The sequence below is a fragment of the Ammodytes marinus genome (assembly GCF_949987685.1).
Source record: "Ammodytes marinus genome assembly, chromosome: 25".
NCBI classification, from domain to species: Eukaryota; Metazoa; Chordata; class Actinopteri; order Uranoscopiformes; family Ammodytidae; genus Ammodytes; species Ammodytes marinus.
In genome coordinates this window covers 2,669,952-2,687,671 of record NC_137229.1, presented here as the reverse complement: position 1 = coordinate 2,687,671, position 17,720 = coordinate 2,669,952, and the positions used below count along the sequence as shown (strand labels likewise).

The window sequence follows — 17,720 nt, the reverse complement described above, 5'->3', positions numbered from 1 at the left end:
CACACACACACACACACAAACACACACAATGAGACACACACACACACACAGTGAGACACACAGACACACACACACACACACACACAGGAGAAGGGAGTTCTGCTGGAGATACAAGACCTGCCACAAGCACAGTGAGACACACACACACACACACACACACACACACACACACACACACACAGTGAGACACACACACACACACACACACACACACACACAAGCACAGTGTGAGAGAGAGAGAGAGACACACACACAGTGTGAGAGAGAGAGACACACACACCTGCCACCAGCACAGTGAGAGAGAGACACACACACACAGAGATACACACACCTGCCACAAGCACAGTGAGACACACACACACACATTTTAATTCTTTATTTGAGTCCACCAATCACATTACAACAGACATGATTCAAATATTTCTAGAAATGAGATAGGACAGTGTTCAAGGGTATAAAAAACATCTCCTGCGCCACACTGCCAGGCTGCCTGTCACCGCTGATATGGAGCAGAACTTTGACAGCTGTTTGGATGTCCTGCTGGAGAGCCCTGCCAGCCTTAACCCAGTGAAAACAAGATGGTGGACATGCCCCAAGCTGCCAAAGATCAACACCACCAGTTTGCTTTGATAGCCCAGTTCACTTAGTTTGGACAGAATGAGCTGGTACCTCATGATTTTATCACTAAAGGCAATGTCCATGTACAGATCGTACACACAGCCTACTTCAAGCAGCAGCACCTGCCTACTGGCTCTGTCCACACACACACACACACACACACACACCTGCCACAAGCACAGTGAGACACACACACACACACAGAGACACACACACACACACAGACACACACACACACACACACACACACACACACACACACACACACACACACACACACAGTCTAACCTCTCCGTTGTGTTGCAGGTTTAAGAACGTAGTGTTTGACATCGTGCCCGGCGCGGAGACGGGGAGCTTCAGGGTGAAGGCTCGCTTCCTGGGAGTGGAGATGGAAGAGTTCCACCTGAAGTATCAGGTACACACTGAACCTTTAAACACACCCCCTCCTCTGAAACTACACAGTGACCCTTTAAACTACACAGTGACCCTTTAAACTACACACTGACCCTTTAAACTACACAGTGGCCCTTTAAACTACACAGTGACCCTTTAAACACACCCCCCTCCTCAAGTATCAGGTACACACTGAACCTTTAAACACACCCTCCTCTGAAACTACACACTGAACCAGGCTAATACTGTGACAAACCAGGCTAATACTGTGTCAAACCAGGCTAAATGGGCTACAATCCAGGCCTAAAAACAGGGCCAAAACATGCTTAGTACTGGGCCAGACTGGGCTAAGTACTGTCTACAAACTGGGCCTAAACACTGGGCCAATCAAATAAAATTATCTTAAAAAGAAAAAAAAAAAAAAAAAAAAAAAAAATTACATGTAGAGAAAATATGTTTAGTAAACTAACTGCAGGCTCTGTGAATGTAAACAAATCCCCCTCCTCTGAAACTACACACTGACCCTTTAATACTGAGTGTGTATGAATAGTGTAATATATAAATCCCTCCCTGTGACTACGGGGCGGCAGTGGCCAAGTGGGTAAGGAGGTCGCCTCTGGAGTGCAGGGTCGGAGGTTCGATCCCCCGTCTCCCCGCCCAAGTGTCCCTGGGCAAAGAGACACTGAACACTAAATGTCTCCTGATAGTTAGCTTGCACCCTGCGTGGTAGCTGCTGCTGCTATCGGTGTATGAATGTGTGTGTGAATGTGTACGAAACAATGTAAAGCACTTTGTGAAAAACCAGGGAAAAGTGCTTTATAAGTGGAGTCCATTTACCATTTAACCCCCTCCCTCCTTGTGTCCAGGACCTGCTTCAGCTGCAGTACGAGGGTGTGGCCGTCATGAAGATGTTTGATAAAGCCAAGGTCAACGTCAACCTGCTCATCTTCCTCCTCAACAAGAAATGCTTCAACAAATGAACAACATGCCAGCTGCTAAACACTCTTTCTCTCTCTCTCCCTCTCTCTGTCTGTCTCTCTGTGTCTCTCTCTCTTTCCCTCTCTCTGTCTCCCTCTCTGTCTGTCTGTCTCCCTCTCTCTGTCTGTCTCTCTCTCTCCTTTATTTATCTCTATCTCTGTCTCTCCCTCTCTCTGTCTGTCTCTCTGTGTGTGTGTCTCTCTCTACCTCTCCCTCTCTCTCTCTCTCTTCAAGAAATGAACAGACTGCCAGCTACTAAACACTCTCCCTCTGTCTGTCTCTCTCTCTCCCTCCCTCTCTCTCCCTCTCTCACTCTCTCTGTCTCTCCCTCTCTCTCTCCCTCCCTCTTTCCCTCTCTCTCTCTCCTATCTAGATTATTTTATATACACTAACATTATCCTAAATATACATAGTGAAACATTCTGTACACTTTTATCTCGTTCTACATTATCCCAAACATAAAACACTCCTCTGTCTATGTTACTACATTCCTATATATATATATTCACTAAGGAATTAAAGGTGCAGTGTGTAATATGACATCATCAAGAAAGTTCTACAAAGTTCTAGAATGCAACGCTCCCTGGGTAACCCCACCCCTTTTGAATAATAACAGAAGCTACAGTGGCCTTCAAGGACAAGAACAATTCTACATTTTAAACAATGCACCTGATGACATTCCAACTATGACACTTTCAAGATGGCGGCACTAGGCCTTGGTCCAAAATATGCAGAAATATGGACATATATGAGACCCTTTCTAAGGGAAAAAATAATAATTAAAAAGCTATTATGCACTAAAGTAAATGTATTTATGGATATTATAATTACTTTCTACAAAATCTGCTAGGAAATAAATTCTACACACTGCAGGTTTAAGCCTTTCCCCTGCACTCCAATCACTGTTGTTTAAATTACAATCTAGAATTATAGCCAAGAAGACCAGGAAAACTCACTTATCTATGTTATTGTAATTCGAGTATAGATGAGACTTGGCCAGTAAATACCAATACACTCCTACACCTGTCCTTACAGTAAAATCTATGGCTGACATTATCCCAAATACTAAACACACCCATCTGTCCTCTTACGTTATACCACATATATCAAGAAGTTAACCCACTCACACTCCCACCTTTATTACACTCACATATAGATGATTCCACATTATTTTATATTCACTACAAATCACGCTGCTATCTCTGTCCTTATAATCTAAGGTAAAGCCCCTATCTCACTGGGCTGCGACTGTTTGCTACAAGTTGGAGACTGCATTCAGAGGGAGTCTCTAAACTGTCTCCAAACGTTCGCGGAGGTCTCAATTTCCTCGCATGAGTTGCAGAGCCGCGCAGTCCTGTCGCATGAATTTTGAACATGTTCAAAAAAAGTGTGCGACAAATCTAGTCTCAAAATAGCACGCGTCGCAAACCCTTCTCAATTTAGTCTCCGCAAGTCAGAAAGTGCGAGAAGTGTGAGACAACTTTGCGAGGGGTTGGCGAGTGTTTGGCGACATATGAAACTAAATCGCGACTGCTTTGAGACAAAAATGAGACTGACATTCCGTTCGTGCGACACTCGCCAGACGTTCGTGAGACATAAATGCGACCTCCCGGCAAGGACATTCGCAAACGTGTCGTAGGTAGCAACTCAGTGAGACTGCAAGTGAAAATTGTCGCAAATTGGCATATTTTGTCGCAATTTTGTGTCTCCAACTGGTCGCAAACAGTCGCAGCCCAGTGAGATAGCTGACACTATCACAAATATTAAAAACGCTCTTATATCCATTTCTACATTATCCCAAATATATAAGTGAGTGGATCTACAGAAGCCTAGAGCGGCCATTTCCGCATATCGCAGCTTGTTACTTACATTATTTTATTTATCTCAAAATCATGAATTTAAAAGGTGTAGTCAGTGATTCTGGAGAACGCTTTTTATCAACATCAGTGATTATCTCCTCATGATCCGCTACCTGTCTGTACTGAGTGAATATCTCCTCATGATCCACTACCTGTCTGTACTGAGTGAATATCTCCTCATGATCCACTACCTGTCTGTACTGTGTGAATATCTCCTCATGATCCACTACCTGTCTGTACTGTGTGAATATCTCCTCATGATCCACTACCTGTCTGTACTGTGTGAATATCTCCTCACGATCCGAGGAGAGCTAATTATGTTCTACACTCCTACATCTGTCCTTACAGTGTACCATATGTTCTACACTCCTACATCTGTCCTTACAGTGTACCATACGGCTAACAGGCATTATCTAGAATGCTCAACTATAGAACACTCCAATCTGTCTGTGTGTGTGTGTGTGTGCGCGTGAGAGAGAATTTTTGGCATACTACAATTGACATATTGGGACAATCCTAAATCTTTTTCTAGCATACTAAATAGTATGGAAGTATGGGGATTGGAACGCAGAGTGTGTCTGTGTTTCTGATTGTGTGTGTGTGTTAATCATGACCATCCTAAACAGTATATAATCGTGTGTGTGTGTGTGTGTGTGTGTGTGTGTGTGTGTGTGTGTGTGTGTGTGTGTGTGTGTGTGTGTGTGTGTGTGTGTGTGTGTGTGTGTGTGTGTGTGTGTGTGTGTGTGTGTATCATGACTCTGCTATTCTGTCAAACAATCCATCAATGTAAATATTTTCTGTCTGCTTTTTCACTTTGTCAAAGAAACTTTTTACTGTTTTTATATCTGTGTGTTTCCAGCCGTTTGAATAAAGGGATCATGTGTGAAGTCATGTGACGGGATTTATTTAACTGTTAAAAGGTGCTCTAAGGAAGTTTCAGTTAGTGTTCATTCTAGCGCCCCCCTTTGGACAAAAGCGGTATTGTTTTTACCACGCCAGCTGTTGTTCCTGGGTGAGCGTATACCCATGACAAAGGCATTAAGAAAAACTATATAAAAATAGCATTCTTTGCACTGATGGTCTCGTTTGCTGTTACATGTGATTTATGATCATCAGAGGAAAAATTAGACTGTTTCAGAGATATTTAAAAGTTCCGAGTAGAGACTATTAGTGCAAAGAATGCTATTTTTATATAGTTTTTCTTAATGCCTTTGTCATGGGTACGTGAACTTTGACTTTGTGTGTTAATTCTAGCGCCCCCTTTGGACAAAAGCTGTTGTTCCTGGGTGAGCGTACCTACACACACAATGAGGGACAGACAGGTTGCGTTCCGAATCTCATACTCTTTCTTTTTTCTATTCTACATACTACATCCGACGATAAAAAGAATCTAGTTAGGATGCAGTAGGCATACTATTGGGACATACTTTTCTCTCTTATTTCATCATAACATTGCGCCTTGATCTTGCCTCTTGCTTTTATATCCGTCGCATCCCCGTTTGTTTTCATATGGAGGCTTCGTCGATGTGACGTCACTTCACGTGCGCACTGGATTGTGGGTCAGAATCGCCCAAATAGGATGCACTTTTCAACACTAACAATCTTGGCCGCATGAAGTAGAACATCCGGGTACTTCTAACCATCCTAAATCTGGCCACAAGAATCGGGACATCCTAAATCTTTTTTCTACATACTATATAGTAGAAAGTATGCGATTCGGAACGCAACCACAGATTCGGCAGAATAGCTTTTATCTTCCCCTATTAGTTTATTAGTGATGTCAAATCAATAAATGCGTGTCTCCAGAACATATTAAAAACCTTGGAAAAAAAGAAAATTTTAATTTAAAAAAATAAATAAAACCGTTTTCGTTTATTGATTTTTCCTAAACGGTTATGATTTACTAAACGGTTAGAATTTGATATCGTTATTTGAAATATTTTGTAAAATATCCCAAAAAATTATTATTAATAAATTTATATTTTTGAATATAGAATTTGGCTATTATAACAATCACAAATCAGAAAATACATTTCTCCAAAGAAAGATAGACATTTATTTCATCAATATATCCAATGACTCGGGTAAAGCAGAGAAGTTTAAACAGATATGTCAGCCTTTCCTGGACTATATAACAGCACTGAAGGGACCTACATGACACCTCCTTGACTTTTTATTTTCTGCTTAACATTTACCTTTAGTTTAAACAATGTCCTTAGAAACCTGTAAAGTAGAGTACGCCATGTTAGCTGTTTATTTTATTTTGTCTTTTGTTTGTGCGTTCACTTTTTCAGTTGTGTGTTTGTGTTCCTTTAAACAAAAAATAAAGTATTTACAAAATTAAATAAATAAAAAATCAAAAATAAAATAATATTAAAATATTTTTTTAAATCAATATTTTCCAGTGATAAAATCAAAATGATTTAAAAAAAAAAAAGTTTTCAATTGTTTGTCACGACTTCATGACATCACATTAAATATTGTTCGGCCGGTTTCGTTACGTTCCATTTAACCATCAAATCAATATAAATAAACAGTACAACACTCTAAACATCATTCCTCCTCAAAAAGATTCTATATATATTGATAGTTTTGTTACTTTTTTTATTGTCAGTTATTGCCAATGTTTTAATATATTTTTTGAATTCAGCGGATGAAACCAATAAAATTAGGGGAAACTTTTGCAAATTTGCATTTATGAATATAACATTTTCCAAATAGAAAAAAAAAAGTTTTTCAATTGTTCGTCACGACTTCGTAACTTCACAGTTCGGCCGGTTTCGTTTCTTTCCGTTTAACCAATCAAATCGCCGCTCCCTCAAATTCCCGCTCTCTCATTGGTCAACAGGAGTCCGTTTGTTTTTGAACACGGCGCTCTGATTGGCTAAGAGCGCGTAGAACGAGATGGTTTAAACCAGGGGGCGGGAGCCAGCGCAGTTTGAAAATCAGAGGCTCAGAACAGAACAGCGGCTAGCAGCATTTTTTTGGCTAACACCTCCGGTAAGATCAAGAGTATCTCCCGTTAAACAGCACACACACTCCCGGTAAGTCCACAGGTAAACGTCCGCTTTGTTCATCACCTGTATACACACACACACACACACACACACACACACACACACACACACACACACAAACACATCCCCATACTAGTTTTCTGCGATTAGCTGAACTCTTCACAAAATGTTGGGATACATTTAATTATGGTGGGAAATAATCTTTTATTTACTTATTGGTCTAAAGTGAATGTTTTAAATCCAAAAAAATACAATTACACAATAACAGATCACTGAGTCATTTCATGTTGCACACTTCAAACAGCTCCTTCCTGTCTGTCTGTCTGTCTGTCTGTCTGTCTGTCTGTCTGTCTGTCTAACTCAGAGTTTAACAGGAAACTAGAGCCGGAGGAGGTGACACAGTCGTTAACAAAGATCCTCCATGTTGTGGGTGTGTGTGTGTGTATGTGTGCGTGCGTGCATGTTGTGGGTACGCAGAAAGATACAACATTTGCCTACAATACATTAGCTGTGATCCTGTTCAGACTCTCCCTCCTACAGACGACACAGAGACACTGAGTCACCAGGGTCATCAAGCCCAAACCCAGGATACAGAGGTTCAGTGAATGTGGTGTTGACGGTGTGGAGGTGGATCAGTGAGTCAGAGGAGACACAGTAGAAGGACAGAGAGCCAGCAGGACAGTCCACATACACTGCTACTCTGTTAGAGACAGAGGGGGGGATGAATGTGGATCTGTAATTGTGACAGACAGAGTAACCACTACCATCACCATAGCAGACCAGACTCCAGGACTGATCATTCTGTCCAAACACACAGTCTGCCCTGTCTCCTTTCCTGCTGATTCCTCTGTAACTCACTGATATAAGAACCATTCCTCTCCACTCGACCTCCCAGTAATGGCGACCAGTCAGACCATTACTACACAGCAGCTGAACCTTGGGGTCAAATCTCTCTGGATGATCAGGATATGGCTGCTCCTCCTCCACACGTGTCACCTTCCTGTTGTTGTCAGACAGTTTGAGGTTTCTGTGTACTGTGTTTGTGTCCAGTGTGAGTTCACAGGAATCTGATGGAGAGAAAAAGACACAACACAGCAGCAGTTATTAATCCATCATCTGTTCATTGACAGTTTGATGATTATGAACATTATAAAGACACTTACACTTCCTCAGACCTGGTGTCAGCCATTGTACTCCAGCAGGCTCCACCCTGAAAGGAGAAGGGGGGGGGGGGTCAGACCAGCATGTACATTGGGTCCTTACAGCCCAAACTATCCCCTGCATAGCTAGCACAACAGCTACAACCAATAGCTAGCATAACAGCTACAGTCATGTGGCTAGCATAACAGCTACGACCATGTGGCTAGCATAACAGCTACGACCATGTGGCTAGCATAACAACTACAGCCATGTGGCTAGCATAACAACTACAACCAATAGCTAGCATAACAGCTACAACCAATAGCTAGCATAACAGCTACGACCATGTGGCTAGCATAACAGCTACAGCCATGTGGCTAGCATAACAGCTACGACCATGTGGCTAGCATAACAGCTACGACCATGTGGCTAGCATAACAGCTACGACCATGTGGCAAAGACATGTTGATGTCTGTGATGTTTAACTACCAGTCTACTATAAACAGCTGGCAGAGCTTTGAGACGTTTTCATCTCATGGAGGTGAATCGAGTAGAACACTTATTTAATCCCCTTTTCCACAGCTCAATAATTAATATGTATTAAACCTGCAGTGTGTAGAATTTGGGGTTTTATTTCCTAGCAGATTTTGTAGAAAGTAATTATAATATCCATAAGTACGTTTAATTTAGTGCATAATTGCTGAAAACATTTTTTAGAATATTTTTTTTCCCTTAGAAAGGGTCTCAAGATAGGTGAAATCTTCCACAAACTCTAGTGGTTCCTCATTAACAAGGACGGGTGCTGTGGGGATGGAATTGACACACATCACTTGTCCGTGGAGCTCAATCAGGTCAATCAAGTAATCGTTGTATGTTCAAGTCCTTAAGTTCGTGTTTGTGAATGAAGTGCATTATAAACTAGAGAGTGGACATTTCGTATGTTTTGAGCTGTTGACCAGACGCTACGGCACGTGTCTAACACCGGCCGACATGCAACATAGTGGCTTAATGGAAAGCCTCCACAGCTGAGCCAAACTGAGTCAAATGGAGACGGACAAACACCATTGGTGTTTCAGGGTCATATGATAAACTGTCTCCAGCTCTTCCTCCTCTATCAGACTGACAGCAGCCTCTTCATACCTGAGAGTGTCCAGTCTCCAGAGGGGACCGTCCCGTCCAGCAGACAGTAGCTCCACTCCTGAGGCTCCTGGATGGTTGTAGCTCAGGTCCAGCTCTCTCAGATGGGAGGGGTTGGAGCTGAGAGCTGAGGCCAGAGAATCACAGCCTTCATCTGTGATCAGACAACCTGACAGACTACACGCACACACACACACACACACACACACATATTATATAAACTCAAGGAAAGCGTGACGGGGAGAGACGAGGCGGCAAGCAAAAAAAAACTAAAATATATTATGTGTATATAGGGGAGAACGGGGGAATCTGAGGCATCGGGTAATGTGAGCCACCCCCTGTATCTAGGCAACGGAAAACATTTGTGGTCATGTGAGATATATGTTTTCAAGCCCTTCTCATTTCTCCATGGCCCTGAAAGAGAGGACCTCATGGTGCTGTGGTAAGCATGTTTTTTCACCAAAATAGGTATTTTGCATGTAAAAGTAAATTTTCTTGCTGTCAGCTTAATCAACTGTTGTGCCAAAGCAAATGTATTCACGTAGAAAAACTTCTACCATACGTGTTGATGAACTACCAACATAAAAAAAACCATGTGATGATATTAGCTAAAGATTAGCCTGAAATGCTAAGAGGTAGAGGTAGTTTTTTCTCAAATTGTGGTGGTGGGGGAAAGTGAGCCAAATGCTGTGGGGGAAAGTGAGCCACTGTCTCACTTTCCCCCACCATGAGGCACAAGTTAAGTTTAGTCTTAAACATATTTTAATGTAATATTACATAACATACACATTGTAGAAAAGCCATCGTCAGCTGAAAAAAGATACCATAAGCATGATAGCCCCCCCCCCCTCAGGGGGTTTAAGATGATATGCACCCTTTAGGGGTGTCTGAAATGGTTAGGGAATTATACAGTGACAGGTTGTCTCCAGCCCCTGAACTGTTATCTTTACCGCTTGTCTTTCATATTTTTTTGAGGAGGACAAATTTACCTCTTCTAAATATTGAGGGGGACATGTCCCCTAGCCTGGTCCTACCAGACCATCGTACTTCATTTCATTTGTACAGAAGGTCTGGAATCACTCAATTGACAAATGTTAACTCACTTGGAGGCGGGTGTCTGTTGAAGTTTAAAACTATTGGATCTGCCCAGTGCCACTCTGGATCTGCCAACCAATCACATAACGTTTGGTTGTGATGTATGTCATGAGCCGGCTTCTGGCGGTGCGTTCCAGTTGTACTGGGAACTGGGAAATGTCCGACTTCACTACATATTTTAGTCTATGGATCTACCGGTACCTGGCAACGGTAACTTGCTAGAGCCTAACGTTTAGTTATTTGGATGGCGTCCATACTTTCGCGAGCAGATGCACTGGAACACAGACAGGTCGGAACTCTGAACTACCAAGTCGGAAATCTCCTTCTTCCGAGTATAAAGGAACCCAGCATTCAACTGAAACTGGAGCGTGACTTTGACGTCATCGTTCTCAGCCACTCGCTCTGTTCGCTGATTGGACATCCAAAAATCTGGACGAGCAGGAACAAATGAATGCACCGCAGCCCCAGACTGACTACTGAAGTGAAATGAAAATTGAGCGGAAGTAGGTAGGCGGTACATGTCCCCGGCATTGCCCCTAAAATCTAAACATACAGTATGTAAAAACAGTCAATCACAAGATTAAAGATCCTTTGATAAATCATTGTAGCAGACACGGGCTGTATCCCGTTATCCCGTCGCGGTCTATGAAGGCTATAGCCTGTGAAGGCCGATTCGAAGGCCGGTTCCAAGGCCAACGAGCGTTGTTAAACGAGACGGTCTCCACAGGTCTCCGTTTCGCTCTGTTTACGAGCATTTCCGGTTTGCGTAACAAGCCGTTGCCTTGCGTCACGACTCGCCGCTCCTGTGCTGCCTAGCAACCCTGATTGCTGCCAACGGAAACAGCCCTGTCAACGGAGGAAAAAATAAAAAGAAGTTGCCTACCAGACGAAAAGAAAAAAAAGTACAAGAAAAAAAGAAAGGAAGATAAAAGTTAAGAAGATGGAGCAACACGTTGCTGTTTTGTTATTTTTTATTTCATTTTATGCCATCTCTGAAAAAAACGCAATGAATCATGGGATATGTTGGGCTGCGAAGGATACATCTGATGCAACCTTCAAAACCGTGAAATGAAGGCTGCATTTAGGTCCATGATATGAGGAGCCTTGCAAGGAGCCTTGCAAATGGAACAACCTTTGCGCGCCGCTATGACGCAATCGGTCTTCAAATGCAGCCTACGTAGATCGCAAACCCTGAATCAAGATACAGCCACAATCCTACACAACTTGTTATGAACTAATATAAATTAAATAATCGGATGTTAAATGGTCATCAGTTGAACTGGTTGATAATCTGACCTGAGTGTTTCCAGTTTACAGTGTGGACTCTTCAGTGCAGCAGACAGATGCTTCACTCCTGAATCCTGCAGGTCGTTGTTACTCAGGTCCAGCTCTCTCAGACTAGAGGAGGAGCTGAGAACTGAGGCCAGAGCTTCACAGCTTCTCTCTGAAAGGTTACAGCCACTCAGCCTGGAGAGACAACAGAAAGAGAAAAAGTTATTAAATAATCTTCTTGTTAAAAGATTATTTACAGATGAATAAATCCTACTCACAGAGCTTTGTTGGAGGCTTTGACCACTGGCAGCAGCCTCAGAAGAGCCTCCTCTGAAGCAGAGTATTTCTCCAGGTCAAACACGTCCAGATCCTTTCCTGATGACAGTAAGATGAAGGCCAGAGCTGACCACTGAGCAGGAGACAGTTCATATGTGGAGAGACTTCCATATCTCAGGGCCTGTTGGATCTCCTCCACTAGAGAATGATCATTCAGTTCATTCAGACAGTGGAACAGATTGATGCTTTTCTCTGCAGAGGGAGTCGTTTCAATATTCTTCTTGATGTACTGGACTGTTTTCTGATTGGTCTGTGAGCTACTTCCTGTCTGTGTCAGCAGACCTCGTAGGAGACTCTGATTGGTCGGCAGTGAAAGACCCAGGAGGAAGCGGAGGAACAAGTCCAGGTGTCCATTTGGACTCTGTAAGGCCTTGTTCACAGCACTCTGGTAGAACTGTGTCTCTGCAGATTCCTGGGAGGTTGTTTGTTCTTCTGCCATCAGATTGACTCCAGAGTTGATGAATGTCAGATGGACATGAAGAGCAGCCAGAAACTCCTGAACGCTCAGATGGATGAAGCAGAACACCTTGTCCTGGTACAGTCCTCTCTCCTCTCTAAAGATCTGTGTGAACACTCCTGAGACCACTGAGGCTGCTGTGATATCGATGCCACACTCTGTCAGGTCTGATTCATAGAAGATCAGGTTTCCTTTCTGCAGCTGCTCAAAAGCCAGTTTTCCCAGAGACTCGATCATCTTCCTGCTCTCTGGACTCCAGTGTGGATCTGTCTCAGCTCCTCCATCATATTTCACGTTCTTCAGTTTGGCCTGAACCACCAGGAAGTGGATGTACATCTCAGTCAGGGTCTTGGGCAGCTCTCCTCCCTCTCCGGTCTTCAACACATCCTCCAGAACTGTAGCAGTGATCCAGCAGAAGATTGGGATGTGGCACATGATGTGGAGGCTTCGTGATTTCTTGATGTGGGAGATGATTCTGTTGGCCTGCTCCTTATCTCTGAATCTCTTCCTGAAGTACTCCTCCTTCTGTGGGTCAGTGAACCCTCTGACCTCTGTCACCATGCCAACACAGTCAGGAGGGATCTGATTGGCTGCTGCAGGTCGTGTGGTTATCCAGAGGCGAGCAGAGGGAAGCAGTTTCCCCCTGATGAGGTTTGTCAGCAGCACATCCACTGAGGTGGACTCTGTAACGTCAGTCAGGATCTCATTGTTGTGGAAGTCCAGAGGAAGTCGACACTCATCCAGACCGTCAAAGATGAACACAACTTTGAACTTTTTAAAGTTGCAGATTCCTGCTGCTTTGGTTTCAGTGAAGAAGTGATGAACAAGTTCCACCAAGCTGAACTTTTTCTCTCTCAGCACATTCAGCTCTCTGAAAGTGAATGGAAATGTGAACTGTATGTCCTGGTTGGTTTTGTCTTCAGCCCAGTCCAGAGTGAACTTCTGTGTTAAGACTGTTTTCCCAATGCCAGCCACTCCCTTTGTCATCACTGTTCTGCTTGGTTCATCTCTTCCAGGTGAGACTTTAAAGATGTCTTCTTGTCTGATGGTTGTTTCTGGTCTGTGTGGTTTCCTGGATGCTGTTTCAATCTGGCTGACCTCATGTTCATCATTGACCTCTCCAGTCCCTCCCTCTGTGATGTAGAGCTCTGTGTAGATCTGATTCAGAAGGGTTGGGTTTCCTGCTTTAGCGATCCCCTCAAACACACACTGGAACTTCTCCTGCAGGTTTGACTTGAGTTCACACTGACAAACTTCAGCAGAATGACTTCCTGAATGAACAAACATCAGAATGAATCAACAGTCGTTAACGGCACATATAATATCACTGAGGGCTTCATGATGAAAATATGAATGCACATACAGTATAAACATTTGTGCATTATTTGTATGTCTATTGAGAACTACATATTACAAAACTATCAATAACCTCTGTATTTAAAATAAAAAAGTATAATAACCATAACCCCGAGACCCCCAGCCAACCACCACCTAAACCTAAACTAACACATTTCCTGAGGGAAACATTGAAATATAATATCAACGAGTTACTCATGATGAAAATATATAAATAAACAGATATGAACATTTCTCCCTCTGTCTTTTGAGACTTCAGTAAATGTCCCATTTCACCATCATGTTAAACCTTAACAGCCTCCACACACATCCTGCGTCTACCTCTGGAGCGCGTCGCCTTACTGCTGCCTCTCTCGCTGTTTTCGGCCACACGTGGAACATCTCAACTGCTGCTGCAGCGCTGCTTCTAAAAGCCCTGTCTTTCTACATGGAGTGTTCATAGATAATTCCTGTCTTTCTACATGGAGTGTTCATAGATAATTCCTGTCTTTCTACATGGAGTGTTCATAGATAATTCCCATATAAAGTTGTTTCATGTCATTTTATGATGCATATGATTAATATTGAGTTTCGACAGTGATCCTATCGACTGGTTGTCCTTTCTTTATTTTTTTTCATTCACATTTTCGCGTGTGGGAAGTTTTATTTTGAAAGGGACACACCGGTAAACTGTAAAACAGTGAATGCTGCTGGTTTGACTGTCTACAGAGTATTTCTCTATCAGTTAAAGTGAGAGAGACGCGCCTCTCCCCGAAAACATAGGCTCCTCCCCTTAAGGTAAAGTGAAGCGTCGCTGAAGACTCGCCTCCGACGGGCGTCGGCAGTGTGTCAGAGGTTGGATGTGTTGCCACTAGACTAGAGTGTGTTAACACGGTCGGGGAAAGATCAGACGCAGACGTGCAGTAGAGATAGGATGTGTGTTCCAGGGGTTAGAGAAATGCTCTTACTGCTCTGCAGAAGGTCAGCCAGCTCCTTCTGCTTCATGCTCCTCAGGAAGTCCAGTGTGATCTTCAGAAATGCCTCTCTGCTGCTGCTCTGCTCCTCATCCTCACTCTGACCCTCTAAGCATTCTGGGTAATCTGGACTCAGAAGCTTCTGCATCTTCTTCAGCTCGTTCTTCACAAACCTGACGATGTTTTCCTCCAGCAGCTGGAACAGAATATTATAAGAACGACACGATCAAACTAAACTCATGAAGCAAGCATCAGATCCATGTTGGACAGACTGACAGTCCACTGGTCTAAACAGTTAACCTTTATTTATACAGGTAAATCCCATTGAGACTTGAGACAGAGACCTGTTCCCACTTCGACATGTGGCGGGGGGACCAGGGATCGAACCACCAACCCTGTAGTTGAGGGTCGACCGCCCTACCAACCTCGCCACAGCCGCCCTGAAGCTGTTGTGAACAGAACAGATGGAAAGTAGTTGTTCATGTACAGACCCTGAATGTGGAGTCCAGGTGTGTTTGATGCTGCTGGTCAGACCGCCCACTGGGAACCTCTGAGATCTCCTGGTCGACTCTGTGGAGAAACCATAAAAAATGAGCTCATGTCCAGGACTAAACCCCCCCCCCCCTAACTTTATTTAGTTGCTACTTGTTTATTTTTATTTATTAAAAAATAAATAAATAAATAATAATGAGCTCATGTCTGGTCCAATGTTAAACTGAAGTCAAAAGTTGAATTATATAAATGACGAGAAGAAAAACAAAGCTGAAAATAAAACACAAGTACTTTATCTGTCAAGAAACTGGATATCTCTCAGGGTTTTATTCATTGTAAGTTTTAGATCCTTACCTTAGATCAACAGACGGACGTCCATCTTTGAATTCTATAGGTCGATCCATAGACGCATCACTCTTCATGGACCAACAGCTGGGCTCTGGTGTCTCCAGCTTCCTCCTGATAGAAACACAGGAAACAGTCAATAATCTGCACTGCACCAGAACACAGTAGTTACTCTGAGCAGCTTTCACATGTCAGAATATAAAGGAACCAAGCGGAAAATAAACTGTTAAAACATGAATCAGTGATATTTAAATGTTAGTAACAGTTTACCTCTTAGCAGTAGACAGTTGTTGTCCTTTAAAATTAATATGACCACCTTTTGACCAGTCACTCTTGAAGGACAAACAGCTGGCTCCAGGTCCAGGAGAGTCTGGTCTGTTGGAACACAACACAGACAGACAGACAGACAGACAGACAGACAGACAGACAGACAGACAGACAGACAGACAGACAGACAGACAGACAGACAGACAGACAGACAGACAGACAGACACACACACACACACACACACACACAACACACAGATTTGAGAGTGAATAATGATGGTGCAGTGATTTGAGTCATGGACAGAGAGATCCTCATGTCACCTCTGAGCTTTGGTCTGGCCGCCATGTTCCCCTCCCTCCTCTGTGTCCTCACTCTGATCCATAGCAGAGCCCACACCTTCACACACACTTTCACCTGCAGAGAAAACACATCAACTGAAATCCTCCTGTCCATCACACACACACACACACACACACACACACACACACACACACACACACACACACACACACACACACACACACACACCTGTGTGAGACACGTCACAGACAATAAAGATACATTATTTGTATCATTTCAAACGTCCAACAGATGGCGCCAGATTAAAGCCAGAAACAGACCATGAAGTACGGCAGGCCTGTACACAAGTACTCACTACTGCTGCTGTTACACGGGGAAATGCAAAGTTTATTAAGAACAGAATGTCCTTCATGAGACAGCACCTCTCTTTATATGTCCATGAGACAGCACCTTTCTTTATATGTCCATGGACAGCACCTTTCTTTATATGTCCATGAGACAGCACCTTTCTTTATATGTCCATGAGACAGCACCTTTCTTTATATGTCCATGGACAGCACCTTTCTTTATATGTCCATGGACAGCACCTTTCTTTATATGTCCATGGACAGCACCTTTCTTTATATGTCCATGAGACAGCACCTTTCTTTATGTGTCCATGGACAGCACCTTTCTTTATATGTCCATGAGACAGCACCTTTCTTTATATGTCCATGAGACAGCACCTTTCTTTATATGTCCATGGACAGCACCTTTCTTTATATGTCCATGAGACAGCACCTTTCTTTATATGTCCATGGACAGCACCTTTCTTTATGTGTCCATGGACAGCACAGGGTAAAGACTTCATGTATGTTTTTGTTGTTGTTTCCCTGTATTTTATTTTGCTTCTTTAGCTATTTATGTTCTCTGTGATTTGTGATTGTATGTAGAGATAATATCGAGGTTTCTGTTGTACTGTTTTTTTATAGTTTTCACGGTGAAGTCGGAGGAGAAGTCAACAATAAAAGCTGTGAAAGGAAACCACTGGTGTTTGCATAGTGCTTATACTGTCAGAGTAGATTACTGCATCAACACACTCATATGTAACTAGTGCAACAATGAGTTAATGTTAACACAAAATGGAGGATCTTTGTTAACGGCTGTGTCACCTCCTTCCTCTCTAGTTCCCTGTTAAACTCTGAGTTATGAGTTTGGACACATTCCACATAGTTTCTGTTTCTACTGGAACTAGATTTACACTAGAAACAATAAAATATAATAAAATAAGATCATTATTATTGTTAACAGTGAGAGCAGAGTGGATCTCTTACCTTCAGCTGCAGCTTTAGAGGAGAAAATAAACTGCGACACGACGTTCAGTCAGAAGTGAAAGTATTTGTTCAAATAACTTTCACCTGTACCGGAGGCAGGTAATAGCCTCGTTTGAGAAGGAGCCGTCTTGTCCAGACCTGCACAACTATGACGCGCGTCTTGCTGAGCGCGCTGCAGAAATGCTGTGCGCTCAGCAAGACGCGCGTCATAGTTGCGCAGGTCTGAGCAAGACGGCTCCAACTCAAACGAGGCTACTGTATTTGAAGCAGGAACCTCCCAGAGTAACTCCGACGACGGAAAGTGCCGCCCAATTTCTTCCCTAAAGATCTCTCATTACATTGGTCCATTTCATCACTCAGTTTGGCCAACCTGATTGTGTTAACCTGTTCG

The 17,720-nt window shown here is 43.1% G+C and overlaps 2 protein-coding genes across 3 annotated transcripts in view; one reads left to right on the top strand and one right to left on the bottom strand.

Moving 5' to 3' along the window:
• iqgap3 (IQ motif containing GTPase activating protein 3) overlaps positions 1-4,127 on the top strand; it is a 49,931-nt gene extending 45,804 nt beyond the window's left edge. Inside the window, exons 38-39 of the mRNA XM_080053387.1 lie at positions 925-1,033; positions 1,878-4,127. Of these exons, the coding sequence (XP_079909513.1) occupies positions 925-1,033; positions 1,878-1,991 (223 nt within the window). The 3' untranslated portion in view covers positions 1,992-4,127. The remainder of the gene's footprint in view (positions 1-924; positions 1,034-1,877) is intronic.
• Positions 1-17,461, bottom strand: part of LOC307270211 (NACHT, LRR and PYD domains-containing protein 3-like) — a 307,417-nt gene extending 289,956 nt beyond the window's left edge. The window contains exons 1-11 of one of the 2 annotated variants that reach the window (XM_080053380.1): positions 17,330-17,461; positions 16,037-16,161; positions 15,719-15,823; positions 15,458-15,562; positions 15,103-15,181; positions 14,606-14,807; positions 11,788-13,573; positions 11,534-11,704; positions 9,146-9,319; positions 8,029-8,075; positions 7,063-7,932 (exon numbers count right to left, since the gene is read on the bottom strand). In XM_080053380.1, coding sequence (XP_079909506.1) covers positions 7,400-7,932; positions 8,029-8,075; positions 9,146-9,319; positions 11,534-11,704; positions 11,788-13,573; positions 14,606-14,807; positions 15,103-15,181; positions 15,458-15,562; positions 15,719-15,823; positions 16,037-16,098 — 3,264 coding nt within the window. In that variant the 5' untranslated portion in view covers positions 16,099-16,161; positions 17,330-17,461 and the 3' untranslated portion in view covers positions 7,063-7,399. Of the gene's footprint in view, positions 1-7,062; positions 7,933-8,028; positions 8,076-9,145; positions 9,320-11,533; positions 11,705-11,787; positions 13,574-14,605; positions 14,808-15,102; positions 15,182-15,457; positions 15,563-15,718; positions 15,824-16,036; positions 16,162-17,329 lie in introns of those variants that run through there. The other variant, XM_080053379.1, reaches the window with a different exon arrangement.
• Positions 17,462-17,720: the final 259 nt, after the last annotated feature.